The sequence below is a fragment of the Ovis aries genome, chromosome 19 (genome assembly GCF_016772045.2).
Source record: "Ovis aries strain OAR_USU_Benz2616 breed Rambouillet chromosome 19, ARS-UI_Ramb_v3.0, whole genome shotgun sequence".
NCBI classification, from domain to species: domain Eukaryota; kingdom Metazoa; phylum Chordata; class Mammalia; order Artiodactyla; family Bovidae; genus Ovis; species Ovis aries.
The window spans coordinates 37,118,856-37,138,935 of record NC_056072.1 but is presented as its reverse complement, the minus strand read 5'-3'; the positions used below and the strand labels follow the sequence as shown (position 1 = coordinate 37,138,935).

General features: G+C 44.4%; 1 protein-coding gene across 1 annotated transcript in view; it reads right to left on the bottom strand.

Moving 5' to 3' along the window:
• The window catches only part of PRICKLE2 (prickle planar cell polarity protein 2), a 351,661-nt gene extending 332,107 nt beyond the window's left edge, over positions 1 to 19,554 (bottom strand). The window contains exons 1-2 of the mRNA XM_042236613.2: positions 19,335 to 19,554; positions 18,462 to 18,547 (exon numbers count right to left, since the gene is read on the bottom strand). Coding sequence (XP_042092547.1) covers positions 18,462 to 18,547; positions 19,335 to 19,376 — 128 coding nt within the window. The 5' untranslated portion in view covers positions 19,377 to 19,554. The remainder of the gene's footprint in view (positions 1 to 18,461; positions 18,548 to 19,334) is intronic.
• Between the last annotated feature and the right edge of the window lie 526 nt (positions 19,555 to 20,080).

Below are 20,080 nucleotides of genomic sequence, written 5' to 3'. Positions count from 1 at the left end.
CCCATGCACCAGCCCCAAGCATGCTGCATCCTGCGTCAGACATAGACTGGCGATTCAATTCACATGATAGTATACATGTTAGAATGTCATTCTCCCAAATCATCCCACCCTCGCCCTCTCCCTCTGAGTCCAAAAGTCCGTTATACACATCTGTGTCTCTTTCCCTGTCTTGCATACAGGGTCGTCATTGCCATCTTCCTAAATTCCATATATATGTGTTAGTATACTGTATTGGTGTTTTTCTTTCTGGCTTACTTCACTCTGTATAATCGGCTCCAGTTTTATCCATCTCATCAGAACTGATTCAAATGAATTCTTTTTAACGGCTGAGTAATACTCCATTGTGTATATGTACCACAGCTTTCTTATCCATTCATCTGCTGATGGACATCTAGGTTGTTTCACATACATTTTGATTTGATGATTCTGTGTTTAGGAATTTACCCCGCAGGTACTGTCATGTGAAAAGCCAATGACAAGCTACAAATAATGTCTGCTAAAGCACCACTGCATTATCCAGAAATTTTAAATATCTTAAATGATCATCAGCAGACAACTGGTTAAAAAAAAAATTATGACATACCTATATAATGGGCTATTGCCTGGTCTGTTTTTTTTCTATAACAATATTTATATATAATAATATACTAATGTTAAAAATCCTCCAAGATCTACTGTCAAGTGACAAAAAGTAAGTATCTATAATATGCCACCATTTGTGTAAAAAAAAACAAAACATATGTACACATACATACACAGATATCCACACATCTTGATACTGATCTGTGTATACTGCAAGTGCATACCCGTATGAATGTATCAAAGAAGGACATCCAACGAATTGAAATTATAAACATTTATGACATCAGTTTTACTGTATTTTATGGCAAGCGGGTAAAGAATTCACCTACAACCCAGGAGATATGGGTTCGATCCCTGGGTCAGGAAGATCCCCTGGAGGAGGGCACAGCAACCCCCTCCAGTATTCCTGCCTGGAGAATCCCACAGACTGAGGAGCCTGGAGGGCTAGCCATAGCACACACATAATAAACTTTCTTGAATGAATAAATTCCCTTTAAGCCTTTATAAATCCATTTCCCAGTGTGTTCCTCTTGCTTTTGAAAACCTGACCCCAAAATGTCATTTAATTTTTTCTCAGACACTTTTTATTAACAATTTAACACTTTGCTCAGATAATTTGAGAAAGCTGGTCAGGAATAACCATCATAAAGGTAATTCCTACTTAAAGACTCTCATGCAAAACTATTCTGGGATACAACCAGCGGGGCAGACTTTCCAGAGAGAAACGTTTTTGGACGGTGATTATTTAATTACGAGGTTAAAAAGGCACATGTCGTTCTGTGCTCACACAAAGGCGATAGGGTTTCACCCTTGCCCACACTCCCACACAGTAGCGCTGTGGCATACCTCTCCACGGATGTAATGTGAACCCAACTCCTCTGCTCGGTCTGCTGGTAAAACGATAGGGACCATCAAATGGATTAAATGTATTCCTTCACTCTATTACCCTTTAATCCTAAAATAAGCAGTACTAAACACATTCCAAAACAGGATATGCACTTTCTCAGAGGGTGAAATTAGTGCTACATGAGGACATTCCTGAGTTGTCCCAGGTTATTCCTCGATAGATAACTGTGCATATTCAGAGAGCAGTTGACCAACAGGAAATAATTACTCTCTTTAATACCTATTACCACCACAAGTCATCCACTCTAAGAACTTACAAAATGCCAAAATTTCACATGAAGGCATCCCTGCCTCAGAACAGTGTATTCTGGAATAGTACACCTGCCCTTAGCAAGAACTAAAATTAAAAGAAGAGCTTGGATTATCAATCACTGAGAACACAACATACATCCCATTGTTATAGTCCTGTTGGCTTGAAATGTGCCTGTAGGTGACTGAAGATTCAAAATAATAATGGCTTAAACAAGATGAAAATTATCTCTCATGGAAATATAGTCTGGAGTTATACAGTCCAAGGCTGTGCTATTGTCTCTGCGGTCATCAGGGACCCAGGCACTGCATGCCATATTCTGCCTTTTACAACAGAGGGCTTCTACCTCATGGTCCAATGTAGTTGCTTGAGCTCCAGCTGTCACATCCACATTCCAGTGGACAAGAAGTTAGCAAAAATGGTACATGCTTTCCTTTCAAAAGCACTTTCCAGAAGCTGTACTTCCTATTTTTATTTATATGCCTTTGGCTAGAGCTTAGTCAGTCATAATCCCTAGAAGCAAGGAGGGCTAGGAAATATTGTCTTAATACGATATTTGCCAGACAGTACTTTGAAGGTAATGTTTCTAAGGAGTAGAAATGTACATGAGGACAAGTAGCAGTGTCTATAACATTGAGGAATCACAAAAGAATCATACATAGATATCTTTTATTTTCTTGAAATACATAACCATACATTCCTTTCTAGTGGGCAAGGGCGGAGAAGGCAATGGCAACCCACTCCAGTACTCTTGCCTGGCAAATCCCATGGATGGAAGAGCCTGGTAGGCTGCAATCCGTGGAGTCGCTAAGAATCGGACATGACTGAGCAACTTCACTTTCACTTCCATGTACTGGAGAAGGAAATGGCAACCCACTCCAGTGTTCCTGCCTGGAGAGTTCCAGGGATGGCAGAGCCTGGTGGGCTGCTGTCTATGGAGTCGTGAGAGTTGGACACTGCAGCAGCAGTGGGCAAGGGAATTTAGCTTATGGACTTACAGATCCAGCACCATAACACACACCTTCAGTTCCCAGAGCAGGTTTTCTCTTATCTGGGTTGGGTTTTGTGTTTTTTTTTTGTTTGTTTGTTTGTTTGTTTGTTTTTGGTGGCGTTATTTGTTGCTTGTTTTTTGAGGTGTTTTTTTAAAGTAGTGTCAGAACTTAAAAGATGCTGTCAAAAAAATCTAAGTCATTTTACAATTTCTGCCTCTTCCCCAATATTTTTAAATTGTTTCAGGTCATTTCCAAGCACTCAGCTTAATTTTCATAGAAATAACTCTTCTTTCTTTTCACATTCATATGTCATGGGTTTATGTAGGTAACTTAACTATAGCAGCAGGTGTAACTGGCAATAAGTAGTGTAAGGAACAAACAAATTCACACTTGGCAGATATATGATTCTACAACACCACAACTAAAGCAAGCAGAAGAGTGAGAGCATCCTGAAAAGGGGATGCTTATCAGGCAAGCGGACTGAGTGAAAAATTTCTGTTCTCTCTCCTAAATTTCTTCTTGTCCAAATCTCTTCAGTTGATTATCTGAGCAGGAAAACCCTAGCAATACTATCACCGTGTATTAACAATGGGGGGGGAGAGAGAAGGGCTTCCTATTCTATAATCTCCCTCAATATACAGATGAGGGAAACTGAGGTCCAGAGAAGTCAAGTTTGCAAACATCAGATATGTACAAGCACTTCCCAAAGGCACCTGCTGCCTCCAAAAACTTTTCACTGCTTCTCACTGGGGAAGAATAGCATTGGCATTCCAGGCAGGACTACCTGCATTGTGATGGTACAATCTCACAGACCATGAAAGAATTTACATCTCAGTCCCCAGGCCTCTAAAGGCCATAGGCAACACTCCCAAGTCATCATGACAAGAAAAGAGAAAGGTACCCATTAGCGGTGAAATGCCCACATCCCTAGACACAGAGGTTATTTCTGATGTTGTGGATTTGGTCGTCTTTTACTTGCTCTTTCTCGTCATCTCTTGGATCACACTAGCACAGCTATGGGTCTTGTTCATACCCATAGACAACTCCAAATCCTAAGGAATCTTAAAAGGTCTTTTAATCTTCTTGATAGAAGCCAACAAAGCTTGGCCCAAAACATGAGTATGCACACTGTTTTAATACTTCTTAGGAAGAGATGCTATAGTTAATTGAACAAAGACATCACAAACATTTTCTAAGAGCTACTCATACTAGACTCACAAATAAATGGAAACATAAGAACATTACTATGAAAACAAATTATACCTTCTCAAACACCTGCCTAATGAGATCAGTTGCCCAATTTTCTAATGAATCATTTCACAGTTTTATTAGCACTGTTTTCATATCTTAAAAAACTAGGCCTCTGTCTTTATCCTATCTGTTCCAAATTTTTCTTTCAATTTTGTTTTGACAATTTTTAAATTATTTCATGTCAAAATAACGCATCTTCCTTTACAACATCTGGGATTCCTATCATCCATCCATTTATTCATTCAGCCAACAAATTCTGGTAGGTTTTTTGCTGTGCACTAGGTATTTTTCTGGGTATTAGAGACTTGAACAAAGGAAACATGGAATATCCTCATGAAGTTTAAATTCTTATGGAGCTAAGATAACTTAATCCTAGGGTGAGAACAAAAGCCAGATAATCTATTAAAAGTATAATGTCAGGTAGTAATAAGTGCTCTGAAAAAACAAAGAGTTAAGACGAAGGGAAAAGGGAGGGATCTGAACACAATTTGAAGATGATCACAGAACACAACCGTTCAGGAAGAGAGATCTGGAGGGAAGCAAGGGAAAAAAACTGATGGGTATGTAGGTGGCTGGTCCTGGGGGATGTCCCGGCAAGGGCAGATGCCCTGAGGTGAAACTATGCCTGTGTTTGGGGACCAGCAGGTGGTCAGCACTGCAAGAGGGGAGGGAGTAAGAGAAAAAGGAAGAAGGAATATTTGAATTTAGATATGCTTTTCACTTTCCCAATTTGTAAAAGCATTTTTCCATAATCAAATTTAAATGTTCTTTACATTGAAAAGTTTTGGATTAATCTTTTCATTCCACATGAAAAGCTGCTTGTCCTAGCACCATTTATTGAATTTTTTCCCCACTGCTTTTAAATACATATCACCTTTATCATAGATCATCATCTTACAACACCTGAGTTGATTTGGGGAGATATCTGAGTTTGTCATAAAAAATCCATTTCTGCTCTAGTAACGTACAGTTTTCCTTTCTGTCGCTTTACAATGTATTTTACTATCTGGTTGGGCTCAGTTCAGTTTAGTTCAGTCACTCAGTCGTGTCCAAGTCTTTGTGACCCATGAATCACAGCACGCCAGGCCTCTCTGTCCATCACCACCTCCTAGAGTTCACTCAAACTCATGTCTGTCGAGTCGGTGATGCCATCCAGCCATATCATCCTCTGTCATCCCCTTCTCCTCCCGCCCCCAATCCCTCCCAGCATCAGAGTCTTTTCCAATGAGTCAACCCTTTGCATGAGGTGGCTAAAGTACTGGAGTTTCAGCTATAGCATCATTCCTTCCAAAGAACACCCAGGGCTGATCTTGAAAATGGCCTGGTTGGATCTCCCTGCAGTCCAAGGGACTCTCAAGAGTCTTCTCCAACACCACAGTTCAAAAGCATCAATTCTTTGGCGCTCAGCTTTCTTCACAGTCCAGCTCTCACATCCATACGTGACCACCGGAAAAACCATAGCCTTGACTAGACGGACCCTTGTTGGCAAAGTAACATCTCTGCTTTTTAATATGCTATCTAGGTTGTCTGGTTGGGCTAGAACATTTCATTAATCTTTAGTCATCTTCATGGATACCAGACCTTGGCTGGTTCTACTTTCCAGCTGACAAAAGAGCTCAAAAACCACTTTATTAACTTTATTAAATTTCATGGCCTCTACATGACAGGAAAGAAGAAGAAACTAAGATTATACTCAAGCTTTTGTGGGGGTAGGGCCTTCTTTCCAAACTAAATTCCAAGTGCTCAACATCAATGCCAACCAGGTAATAGTAACCTACACTGTTTCTTTGTGATAAGAAAACGTATGGACTAGTAAACTGGACAGTCATTTAAATCATGTTTATCTGGTCTGATAAATGGATGTGACTATAAGTCCTGGAGAAGGGCTACAGTGTTGACCTGTGGTTCTCAAACTATTTGGACCAGTAGCAGCAACACCTAGTTTATTAGATGTGATTAGATATTCTAGGTGATTAGATATTCTAATCACCTGCTGATATCTAATGAATGAGAAACTCTGAGGAGTACCCTCTGGAGCAACTCTCCAGGCGATTCTGATGAATATTGAAGTGTGAAAACCACAGTTTAGAGTCTATAAGAATGGCATTGAAACATGTATACTATCATGTAAGAAACGAATCGCCAGTCCAGGTTCGATACAGGATGCTTGGGGCTGGTGTACTGGGATGACCCAGAGAGATGATATGGGGAGGGTGGTGGGAGGGGGGTTCAGGATTGGGAACTCATGTACACCCGTGGCAGATTCATGTCAATGTATGGCAAAACCAATACAGTATTATAAAGTAAAAAAATAAAATAATAAAATAAATTAAAAAAAAAAGAAGAATCCTCCAGAGCCAGGCACATATTGTGGGGTTTAAGAGTTCAAACTACAGTCAGGGTTGTAAGATCTAACCTTGGTTTGAGTACTCACTAGCTGCGTAACCTCGGGAAAAGTAACTCACCCTTGCAGCCTCTCAGCTTCCTTGTGAAAACATTGTGGATAGTGCTGTTTCTCTCAGAATGGGTTTCAAGAATTAAATAAGAAGACAAGAAACGTGCTTAGAATACAATATGCCCTAGCCCATTGTTAACGTTCCATTCATGATAGCTAACATGATGATAAAAAATCATAATCTGCTTTCAATTTATTTCACATAATTTATTCTGGAAAGCCTAGATCCATTCATGCTGGATTTGACAGAAATCAGGGAATGAGGGAGTACAATTAGTGTTATAATTTTCTTGATGGTATTTACAGAGATATGATGGGAAGCGGGGCTGAGTTGGGGGTACTGACTGAGGGAGGGGTAGGGGGAGTCATCTCAGGCAGGGTTTTATGGGGCTGATTTCTAGGAGGATGAAGAATTTCCTTTTCTAATGAAGCTCACTTTTTTTCCCCTTTGCAAGTGAATCAATTATATAGCCTAGACATTAATTAAAAGGTCCTAGGGCAAAAAGCGCTTCCCACAAATAACTGTCCACAGACTACCAGTTCATTTCCTATACTCTCCCTGGCAAGGCCCAACAAAAGCTCAAAGAAGATGGATGGACTTCATAGGATGACCCGAGGGTCAGCTGATTCAGACAGCTGAATTCATCAATATGGGCAGCAAATTCCGTCTCAGAGAGCCATCCACGAAGAGCAGCTTGTACAGTCCCCTCCTGCTGCAGATATTTAACTGGCCCAGGAAAGACAAGTAAGGCATATCCCCACAAAGGTGCCCCACAGTCAAGGACCAGCCCTCCCGTACCACTGTCGTTTCACAAAGAACACATTTAGAAAGCCCAAATTGGACATACTGCTTAAATAAGTTTTAAAATATATTAATTATATATCTAATATATAACTATATATTTAACTATATATATTAAATGTATATTATATATATATATATGCTTCATTTCCATAATTATTACAATGGGTTGAATAGTGGTCCCTTCAAAGATCCACCCAAATCTCCAAATGTGATCTTATTTTGAAAAAGGTCTTTGTAGATGTAACTAAGTTGATGAGATCATCATGCCTAAATTCAATGACAAGTCCTTAAAAAGGGAAAAGGCCAGAAACACAGAGGAAGAGAAGGGAGCGATACTTCTGAAAGCCTCGAAGGCCAAGCACTGCCAAGAAGGTCCCCGGAAGCTAAGACAGCATGGATGGATTCCCCCTGAGAGCCTACACAGGGACCAATTGTGCCAACACCTTGACTTTGGACTTCCAGCCTTCACAACTGTGGGACCATAGACTGTGTTGTTTAAAGCCACCCAGTCTGTAGGCAATTGTTTTGGCAGCTTTAGAAAATGAATGCAACTAATAACACTCTACCATAAACAAACTAGACTAGAAAGAAATCACACCCTAAAGCTAAGAGATCTGTACTCAACCTTGTGTGATGAAGATAATGCTATTTTCTTAAAATAAATCATTTGATTTTGTTCAATTTTCCAAGCTGTCTGCCCTGCATACTTATGTAACAATTGGATCAAAATGAATTATTTTAAGTACTATTTACTATTTTAAGTAAATATACCCGCCTGAAACTCTGCTCAGTGTTATGTGGTAGGCTGAATGGGAGGGGAATTTGGAGGAGAAGAGATACACGTATGTGGATGATGGAGTCCCTCTACCGTCCACCTGGAACTATCACAACATTGTCAATCGACTTTACTCCAGCATAAAAGAAACAGTGAAAAAATAAACCTGCCATAAAATGCTATCACCGGGATTCTGTAAATTTAAAAAAGTTATCCAAAATCCCTAGCAGTTGGACAGAACTATTAATGGTTTGGTGTCCCAGAACCAAGGAAAACATATGATTGTGTCCTTCCCTTAGGCTTCAAATAGTTCAGACTCAGGATGGTGGAGAGTCTCCCAGGTATCTATTGTCTCCAAATTCAGGTCTTCACAAAGATGACCGAGGCCTGTCGCTATAATTTCCAAACAACTCAGCAAGTCGCTATAGAAGCTCCGAAGACCAAGGCATCGAGGATGCAAATGACAGGAGCGCTCCTGGGTGCCCAAGCGCGAAACAAAAGACTTTGAGAAATTATATCGTTCGAATAATTGCATAGTGTCATTGAAGAAAGAAAACACCCGCATTCTTCTAATAAGGCCCCCAGAGGCCTCATTCCTCAGCATGCAAACGTGGAGGGCCTGCTCCGGATGTCATATGTGCACATAGTGAGTCAGCTTTAAAGAACTGTGAAGGCAGTTTCTGCATCACCACGTAGTTTACCAAACCTAAACTCAAAGAACACTCTCATTAAACGCCTTCTGACAGTCAGAGGTGCTTGGGTCTGTCTTGCAGCATAGTGTCAGACTTAGTAAAGCAATGAGGAACAGAAGTTCAAAAACACAGATCTGAAGACTGACTGGGTGATCATCTTGCTTATTTTCAACTTGCTTTGACCTCAGACTGGCTGAGGGGAAGTACTGCCAACTGCCTCCCTTGACTGAGCCCTTTGGTGGATGCTTCCTCTAGCAAACATGCAAATGGCATGTCTGAAGAATGCCCCCCCACTGCCAGCTTTTACAAACTCCCCAGAGGCCCCAATTTGACACCAAAGCTATCAACAAGCCGAATGGAGCCCCCTTAAATGTATGCTGAACCGATTAGAAAATTGCAAGGAGCCTTTTACTGGACATCGCATTATAGTTAATGCAATTTCTCACCTTTCAGACACCCCAATAAGCTCAACACCACACCCTCTAATTTTATAGGAGTTCCACATTCAAGACCCCAGCCTCGAATAAGCCAACTAGCCTAGGGTTCTTCTGATACCTGACAACAGTCCGATGTCATCCCCAGGCCAGTGAGAATATAAGATTCTGTTTTTGCCAAGGTACTGTTTTATATTTAGACCATGGGAGTCAAATGACAGAGCTTAACACTCTTTGTTAAAGAATTTGTGATCTCAAGGCCTCAAGACCTGGTTTCAAACCTGACTCCACTACTTATTATTTACATAACCTAGGACATTTTACCTAGCTTCCCCAGGGCTTCAGGGTTTTGTGTTTTTTCAGATTTAAAAAGGAGTAGATAAAGGACATGCGTTAGAAAACTGTTCTGAGGATGACAAAAGGTGATACGTGAAAGAAGCCTAGCACACAGCAGGTCCAGCCCAAGAAACCCTCCCGGGACAGGGAGGGTTTAGCTGCTTAGATGTCATGCTCAGCACAGACGTTGCCACCAAGTGGCACCTTTATCCCAATCTTCCATTCATAGCATCCTTCCAGCAGTACACACTCCTTTCTCACTTCTTCAAATCAGTGGTCACAACATCAGATGACTACCTGGCCAGCCAGGGATGTAACGGGTGATTCAGGCCAGGTAAGCAACAGAGAATGTTGGGGACTGCAGAAAAATTTCAACATGTGTATTCTGTCTAAAAGGAAGCAAGGAATATGAGTTGCCACAATTTGTCATTGTTTTCATTATTCCAGAGGAAACCTTAAGTCTAAATTTTCATCCAAAATATCAATAGTTGGCAACTAATCTCAATTTTAAATGCTGTGTAGTATCAGCAAGACATAGGTACAATGCAGATTTCTTCTCAGGAGTTTTCAGGGTATGATCTGGGTTCAGGTATTATGTAAATATCTGTATTTCTCATAGCTTAGAAAAGGGAGCTTCTGTTTAAGGGACTGGTGATTGTGTAAATGAAAGTGTTTAGCATGGCACACTGGGCACCAAGGGAAAAAAAATCATACTTATCAAGCAGGCTAGGGGAAAATGAACTAAGTATTATCTTGATTATGTGTGGTTTTTACTTTGAACATGAATTCTCAAGGATGCCTGGCACAAAAAAAAGACCCTTTATAAATACTGACCCCAGGGGCAGAGTTTAAATGTTGTCTTCCTGTTGCAGACTACAACCTGTTTTTACAAACATCATATGCTCTTACAAACATTACAACTTCAAAGAGACTGTGAGGGTACAGGGTCCAATTCTTCTAATTTTATTTAACCTAAAGTGTAAATATCCCCAGGTGAGTGTGTAATGAGCCATATGAATCTGCTATTCCATCAGGAAGTCTAATTCCTTTAGATGCTAAATCGTCACATCAGAGGGGGACTTCACTCTCTCTCTCTCCTGAGTTAAGGCTCTACAACAACAATCATCACCTCCATTTTTAGCAAATGAATGACTGTGGCTCATGGTGGGGAAGTGCCTTGTTCTGTCATATAATCTACCATGTCAGAGCCATGAACCCAGGTCTTCTTGCTCCTTATCCAATGTGTTTCCATTAAGCCTTCTTCCAACCACAAAGGTATATGAAGCCTACACATCATGCCCAGTGAAGCACAACACATCCATTATCCCATTTAACACTCACAATAACCTCAGAAGATAACTTACAGTAACAAGCAATAGTATTCCCACACTGAGAAGACCAAGATGAGAAAACCAAGACAGGCTCAGAAAGGTTAAGTCACTTTGCTAAGGATACTCAGCTTATAAGAGGCAGAACCAAGACTACAGTTCCTACAAAGCATCTTCAAAGCCTGTCCCTTTAACCGCTCAGCTAGAATGGGCACCCAGAAGCTCTCACGAGCTTCACAGAAATTTTTATGACACTGCCTGGAAATACGTATTCCTTCCCAGAAATCAACCCCCATGGTTCTCCCATATACAACACAGGATCTTTTGATCCTTTTGATGTCAAAATGCTCAGTGATCTAGGAATCATTCCCTTTAGGAAATGTTCCCTCAGTTCATGGGGAATTCCCTCTGGGATATTCATTAATTACAGAGTTAAAGGATAATCTTCCAACTTTCTGAATCGAGAGACTGCAAAACAACTCATTAGATTTCCTTTATCCACCAACCTTCAACAGCAGAAGCATATGAATGGCGATCTTTCAATAGACTCTCAGTATCACTTTGAGGGTTAAGACAAGAATGTATTTTGAAAACAAGACGGTGACATCGATGCCACGTGCTCTCTCACTATTCATCAGGTATAAACTGCCACTCAGGGGATGAAACAAGGGTTAACTGCCAGGTTGCTCCATAAGCTGAGATGCGTCAAAGTTTCACCTTGGAGAAAAACACACAAATATAGTCCAATCTTTTAAATAATGGGGGTGAAAGTTGGCACCATCTTTTTAGAAGACCATTTGACAAGAGCTCCACATCAGCAAGTCATAGGACAAGAAGAACTACTGTCGTGTGCTATATGATAAAGAACAAGGGAAAACAGCTGAGGCAGCCATGACTCAAAGACATTTAATTCAATGATAACCCAATACTGGATTCTAAAAGCTAATAAATATATCAGATCTTTATGTCATTTATATATTGACATATAAAGATGTCCATGAAGTATTTCCAAGTATGAAAAAAAGCTATAAAAGATTATATGTAGAATGTAATTTTCTATAAGATCTTAATAAATACATTAAATTTATTAAATAATCTTAATAAATAATTTGAATGACCTGAGGAAATAAAACACCAAACCATAAACATCATATATCTCCAGCTGTAGGGTGAGTAAATAGTTTCTGTATAGAGCCAGTCAGAAAATACTGTATTGGCCAAAAAGTTCATTAAGGTTTTTCCATAACATTTCACAGAAAATCCGGAAAGAACTTTCTGGCTAACCTAATACTTTCAGCTCTGTGCACCATGAAGTGAAGTAGCTCAGTCGTGTCCGACTCTTTGCGACCCCATGGACTGTAGCCTACCGGGCTCCTCCATCCATGGGATTTTTCCAGGCAAGAATACTGGAGTGGGTTGCCATTTCCTTCTCCACTGTGCACCATGATGGCTGTCTCAACTATTCAATTCAGCTACTGTTAAAGCAGCCATGCTGTTACTTAGTCGCTGAGTTGTGTCCGACTCTTTCCAACCCCATGGACAGTAGCCCACCAGGATTCTCTGTTCATGGGATTTCCCAGGTAAGAATACTGGAGTGGATAGCCATTTCCTCCTCTAGGGGATCTTCCCGACCTGGGAGTTGAACCTGTGTCTCCTGCTTAGCGAGCAGATTCTTCACCACTGAGTTACCAGAGAAACCCAAAAGGAACCACAGATGAAACTAAATGAACAGGCATGCTGTGTCCCATTCAAACTTTATTTATGGACTTGAAACTGAAATTTCAAGTAAATTTTACGTGCCACAAAACGTAATTCTGATTCTCTTTCTGGCAACCATTTCAAAATGTGACGACTAGTCTTAGCTACAAGGCTATAACAAGACAGATAGCAGAATGATTTTGTCCTACTGGCTGTGATTTCCGGATTCCTGCCTTCGAAGGGAGGATTAAAGGTTTTCTTCTCTCTGCTATATATTCTTTATATGTGTGTGTGTACGTGTATGAATGTGTGATGTTTTAAATCTTCCTATAATAGCTATGTCTTATTTCAAAATCAGAGCTAAAGCAGCCACACTGGGATGACCTTATATATTTCCTCAAGAGAAAAACCTGTTGAGGTGGTTCAGGTTCTATCAGGCATGTTATCAAAGGCCCAAGACATATGCACGGTAAGACAACCAGCTTTCTTAGCTGTAAGGATCTTATGCACATGTACACATCTTATGCGAGCATGTCTTATGCACACGTACACACACATATGCACACGCATCCCACCTCCTTTTCCCCCACTTTTCTTGGCACATCAATTGACTGAGTGTTTTTCCTCCCCAAGCCAAAAAAAAAAAAAAAAAACCAATCCAGTGGAAACCCATTTCTTAGCCAAATTACAACCCACTAAAGGAAAGCAGGCCGGCGTCTCCCCAAATTACGGCCCCAATCATCGATCAGCAAGATTACCAGGGCAACAAAGGAAAGACGCTGTTCGAGGCACAGTCTTGGCTGACCCAGTGAGCACTGCTTCGGGGGCGCGGTCGCTCAGAGTCCAGGCATCCTGCCTGGAAAGGCAGCCCTTGTCCCCAGACTAACCACTCTGCATAATTAAAATGACTTCACACGGCTACTACTGCTCTGGGCTTTCCATGTCAGCCGCTCATCAAAGTGCAACTCCAGGAGGCTTGTTCTGAAAGCCCGCCTTTTATTGAGAGAGTCAAATCTACATTTATCAGCAAAGCTGAAACGTTAAAGGGATTACAAGGAGCTTAGAATCCACTGGCGGTTCATTGATCTGGTCTCGCAAGCCTCATCTCCACATGCCCTTTAGAAATGGCTGTAGTCTGTTCCCTGGTTTTTGGTTGCCTTTCATTTTTTAGCACCATTCTCATCCAGGCTGAAGGGGACATTTCTTCCAGCCCTGAATCCAAAGGTTCTCGGAAATCTTTCTTCTAAAATTAAGAGAAGCTACTTGCATATTCCTCCACAAGTGGTATAGGAGAACATTTTCTATAAATGGACAGATAGTAAATGTTTTGGGCTTTATAAACTACACTCTCGCAAATACTCAACTCTATCATTGTAGCTCAAAAACAGCCACAGACAATACATTAACACATGGGAGTGACTTTGTTCAGATAACAATTTATGGGCACTGAAATCTGATTTTCAAAGAATCTGCATACGTCATGAAATAGCATTCTTTTTTTCCCTAACCATTAAAAGATGTTAAAACCATGCATGACTTCTGAGTCATACAAAATAGGCAAAGAGTCTGATATGGCCAGCAGGACCATGCTGAGTATGGTCCTGTTCAGAGTATGGTCCTTGGACCAGCAGCATCAGCATCACCCAGGAGCTTGTTGAAAAATGCATCTTAGTTCCTCGCCCTGGAGCCTACTGAATCAGAATCTGCATTTGGACAGGATCCCCTGGTGATTCACATGCCAGCCAAGTCTGAGAAGTCCTAGTCCAGAACACAGAATTTTGAAGTCAGAGATGGTTGGAATAGCACTGACTGGGGACTGCAGAACCTTAGGCAAGCTGTGAAACCTGAGACTCACTTTCCTTATATATTAGAAGGGGTATAAATAATTGCACCCGGCTCCAAGGACTGTTACAGGTGAAAGACTGGAAGGATGGGAAAATAGGTCCCCAAAAGCAACTAGAATGTTGGTGACCAAAATGAGCCAAGATTACACCCACCTAATGGAGACCGCTTATGTGTTGCCAGTTACTGCCACACAGGAAAGTCGGCCCCATCTTACCAAAGCTTGGGATTCCTCAACAGAAGCTGGAAACCTGGCTGTTAATATTAGAAAAAGTCCCCCGTTTAATGCACTGTGCAGACCAAACAGAACCCACCTACAGGCTGGGTATGAGCTGAGGGCCTCTAGTCTGTGACCTCTTCCTTAGAATAGAGAAGTCACCAGGGCAGACAGTCACAGAGAAAGCAGGCTGGCTGTTAAGAGCCAAATCCGAGCTTCATTCTTGGTAGCCAGGAGACCTTGGGCCAATGATGGAACCACTCTGGGCCTTAGTCTCCTCGTCAAGGAAGCATCACATCTACCTCACAGGCTTTGGTGAGGAAGTGACAGAAATGTATGTACAAACAGGGAGACACACTTTTGCACAGAGTAAGCATACAGCCTGGTCACTGCTGACGTTGCTTTGGTATCACTATTACTATCTCTATTCCTCCGTGCCTAGGCATTCAAAGGGCATATCTTCACTGTCGAACTGGCTATTTCCCCCTCTCTGCTCAAACTAGGTACAAACAAGCAAGCCCAATTAAGCCCCACTCGGAGAGCTGTCTCATGGCAGAGTACACTAAGTGCCTAGTTATTAATGATTTTCTCCTGGCCACAGTCCACGAAGATGCCTTAATCTTCCCCTTAATGAGAACTCCTTCAGCAGCCCTGTCCCTGTGGGATTTGCTCTGGGCTGCCGTGAGGGGCTGCTTTTTATTTTTTCAGGGGGGCAGGTCACCTGCAGGGACCAGTGTACACCTTTGCTCCCCAACTGCCCTATGTCGGGTGGAAGAGGGCGCTTTGGTTGACAGTTACAAACATTCTCTTCTCCAAGGCCTAGAAATTCTGTGGTTTTCTATCCAGTTTTTCTTTTTTTTTTAAGAATCCTAAAAATCCCCTCATTTGCCACCAAATGGTGTGGGTGACACTATAATTGATAAAGGAGTATGATCCCTCAGGAAAATCTCCATAAAATGTAACAGACTTTCACAGAACCTGAGGCAACTTTATCACATGCAGGAGCCCCAGAGGGCAGAGAGAGAGCTGGGGTAAGCAGTGCCAGGTGCTGTAATTCAGCTTTCTGCAATCTTTACCCTGCACATGAATCAGCTGGGGACCCGGTTAAGGCCTGAAGCCAGATTCACTAAGTCCAGGGCAGGGCCCGAGATTCAGCATTTCTAACAAGCTCCCACGAGATGCGGGCACTGGCGGTTCCTGCCCCAGGCTGAATCAACAGGACCCTCCTCCTTTGCTTCATCTCAGTGTCTGTGCAAATGTCAGCTCCTCAGAGAGTCCTCTCCAGACCACCTTATCTAAAATGTAATTATTTGCTGAACAAGGGCAGGAACCCTGTCTGCCCTGTTTGCTGTATCCCCAGCACCTGTCGAGAGCCTGGCACAAAGCAGGCCCTCAAATATTTGTTCAGAGGTGAGATCCCAGCGTGAGAGCTGAAGAAAATGAAATTCAGGGAGCCTGAGTCTTCTGCCCAAGGTCACACAGCTAGGCAAAACCAGAGCAAGGCCACAGCACAGCTCCCTCCAGACTTCAAAGCCCCAGCAAGCCAGAAAGGGAAGCAAAGTTTGTTTGCAACCCGCTTCCTCCCTAGAACTTCGGTGTCGGAAGGCAGGAACACAAGTCTGTTCTGCTTGATGGAGACGCCTGCTGTGTGGATAATGCCGGGGAGGGGGACCATGCGGAAGCCAAAAGAACAGATGAAGTCCAGGAATGACAGTGTTTAGGGTGTTGTGGTGCTTTGGAAAAGGCAAATTCACTCTCCATGAAACACACCAAAGGCAGTCTTTCCGCTTTGTGTCAGGCCTTTCCTCCTATCCGATGTGACTGTCTCTCCCAGGAGCTCAGAGGTCTCCCAAGGCAGAGCACTGGAAAAAGAGCATGCCAGGGATTCTTCACTGGCAAAAAAGAATCTTGTGCCATAACCCAGAAACGGTTCTCCCTCTTCTCCAAAAAGTCACCCAAGAGCATGAGGGAAAAGGAAGGGGCAAAAAGCAAGAAGCTGTTTCCTTTCCAGCCATGAATGGAAATGCCATAAAAACCCCATTCATGGAAGCTTTCGGCTGCTAGTGGGGAAACTACTTGGGCATGAAAACCCATCCCAGCCTCATGAAAGGCTCTCTTTCCAAAAGTAAGGCTCCATAATGGGCTGAAAATAAAACACTTGTTTTCCCCTCACTGAACCAGCTGGGTTAACATTGCTGAAGGTTCTGCAAGACGCAGAGGCCCTGACAATCTGGAGTGACCAGCAGATCCCACAGCCTCTAGTGAGCTCGTTATGCTTGCTCCCAGGCACTAGCTGAGAGGAAACTCAAAATAACTGACAGAAGTAGCTAATATTTATCATGCGCCTGGTAGGGGGAAAAAATGTGTTTTCAATATCTGGCTTAATCCCTACAATAAAGCTGTGAGGAAAGTACCATTATGATGCCCATTTAACGGGATAGGAAAACTGAGACCTAGGGAGAATGACCGGCTAGAGGTCAGACTGGAAGCAGGGGACTCTGGCCACACCCCTACACTGTACCCCTGCCCTACAGGCCTCTGATCAGAAGTTGCCCTTAAGGCTCCAGAGTAGGGGAGGAGCCAGAAATCGCTCTCCTGTTCATCACTCTGCCTGCCCACCCTAAGTGGAGCAAAGGATGGATCAAACAGGAAGTGATCAGTAGCGCTGTCACACTGGATGTGCCTGACAAAACCAGGCTTCCACATGTATTCCCACATATCGCCCCTTTCACATTTGGGACACACCAGGGGCCAGTCCAGAGCCACCTACTGGGACTACAACATCAGCGGGACTGATGGATGCCTACGTCTGCCCTTTTCATATTTATAAGGTCACCCGGCCTTGCATCCGACACAGAAGTTATTAAATGCTCGGGAGCCATAAGGGCTGCACTCAGTGCCCTGAAACAAAGGCAAAGAGGCTGCCAGCCCATCAGAGGCAAGAACAAAAGCATTTAATTTCTGAAGGAGCCGGCTGGGAGCTTCTTTAGAACTGGGTGCCCAGCACACATGACCAACTGGGAATGAACAGTGGGGGGAAAAAAAATCAAAGCAGGCTTTCTCCCTAGTATCCAGAAACAGCCTTCTTCAAAGGGGCATGGGGAGTGAGGGGGGGGGGGGGAGGGGGGGAGGGAGGAAGATGCATTAAGCAAAGAGAGAATGGGTTACAACACTGAAGAATTCTGTCCTGTCCCCAGTTTTGCCTTTTCATGAAGTTGCCAAGAAGAACCTCTCTCTTCTCTTTGTATTACCAAACAGAGCCTGTCAGCCTGCACCCTAACTTTTCCCAGCCAGAGCCTCAGCAGCCAGATGTACTGGGAGGGTACCCAGATTCCTTGTCCCCCAAACATAATCATTCCAATCCAGGCTGGGGCTGCCTGGAAGTCAACATTCACGGCACATTAATAAGAAACATCTGGCCACCGAAGAGGGTTGACACAGCACAGGCGGGCAGTGGTGGGTTTGCGGTTAGGACCCAGAGTTACAGAGGCTGAATTAAAAACACAATTGGAAAACACCAGCTAGTCCCAGGAATCCTACATATGCAGTCCTGTGGCACTTGGAAAAACTGTCCTGCCTAAGTCGAATCATTTGGTAGAGTGACTTAGACTCACAGAGAGTGGTAAGAGAGACCCCAAACTCTCACATCAGGGAAATGCAGCCAGAGCCGGGCCCTCCTGCATCCACAGTGTCTGGCCACCGCTTCCACCTTCAATATTTGTAGCAGATGTAGTCCCTCTCTTAAAGGAACAGCCTTTGCATTCTTTCCATGTGACTTCAAGTGCATTTAAAAGGCGAAAAATGCACGTGTGTGCATATAGACATGTATGTGGATTTATCTGTGTAGCTTCCCCCTGCAGTGGTGCTGTCTCCAGGAATCCCACATAAGAGGTCCTACCTCCATTTATGCAAGGCAAACCCCGGGCACTGGTCACCACAGGCGTTACATGGCTGGCCTCTCTCGATCCGCCCCAGTCCGGTCAACTTCAAAACAAAAAGACAACGCAAGCATGTTTCCACCACCGGGCTTCCTCCAGAGCCCCACTTGTGTCCCAGGCAGGACAGCCTGCCTTTCTCACCCCACCTCCTCTGATTCTACTTCAAAGCTCCTCTTGGCGTTGGGGATTTAGGGCAGGCGCTGCAGGGCCCCAGGGGTGGTCTCCCGCCTGGGGATGGCTGTGCGGACCCAGTTCGGGCTGCCTCTGGCGTGGACACCAAGCCACTAAGAAATGGCCCTGGCTGGGGCTTTGTCTCCCCCAGACACCTTGGTCACGGGTTTCTAAGAAACAAAAGCAAGACCTTTCTGCTCCCCGGAGTCCCCGAGAGGCGACCATTGCGTGCTCTCCTTGAACCAGGCTGATGCTCCCGAGAAGGGAGCAGAACGGGACACCCCCCCCACCACCACCACCGCCAAACCGCCCCAAAGTCAGGTTCGCGGCTAGACCTCCAAGAGGCTGGACGCTGGGGCTTGGGTACGGGGATTCCGACCTGCCTGGAGGGAAGGGACAGAGGGGGCTTCCCTGGGTGCCTCCAGACTGTGACATTCAGGGTCACGGTTCCCAGCTCGGCTTTTCCCGGGATTGGGGATCCTCACTTAAAGCCTTCAGCCCCTACAAGCGCTCCCGCGCGCCCGGGCCGCACCCCCGCTAGCGGGGCCGGCTTACCTGGGGCCACAGGTGCGCGGCCGCGGGGCGGAGGGAGCCTGCACAGGGGCGCTCGAGGCGGGACGGGGCACCCGGAGACTGGCCCCGCTCGGGCGGGGGACACTCACCGAGCGGCTGGAGAGTCTTTTCCGGGAGCTCCGGCTGAACATGGCCGGGCGCCTCCTGCACGCAGCGCCGTCCGTTCGTCCGTCCGCACCGCGGCCGCGAGGGCGGGTCGCCTGGGCGGGCACCCTCGGCGGCCGGTGGCCTGTCTCCGCCTCGCTGCCCCCGGCTGGCTCCGCAGCGCACGCCTGGCCCTCCTCCCTCGCCCGCGCCTCTCGCCCTCCCGCCCGCAGGTCCCTCCCTCTCTCCCGGCATCCCCCCGCCCTCCCCGGGTTCGCCCCGCGGTCCACGGGCCCTTCCCATCCCTCCCGGCGCGCGCCCAGCTGTGCCTATTTTCTCCCCTTCCCGGCTTCCCGCCGGCCCACAGGGCCAACTCCCTTCCCTCACCTGGGCCCGCCTCCCCTCAAGGCTCTTCCCTCACCCTCGCCGCGGAGGTTAGGGGCAGGGGACACCTCCAGGTCCCTCTCCTGTAGCTGGGTTATGGGGGGGGGGGGGCGGCGGGGGGGAAGAGGGGGCAGTTTTTAAAATTAAAACATAATTTCCCTACAGTAAAAATCACCCATCTTAGTGCAGAGTTCTGGCAGTTTTGATTAATTCACACAGACTTCCAACCACCAGCATAATCAAGATACAGAACAGTCCCATTACCCCCAAAATGGACTATTTTAAAAGTTTGTAACTTACATATAATCCACTTCGTATTTACTAAGTTGGTAGAGGAGGAGAAGGATGAAAAATGGTCCTATCTACT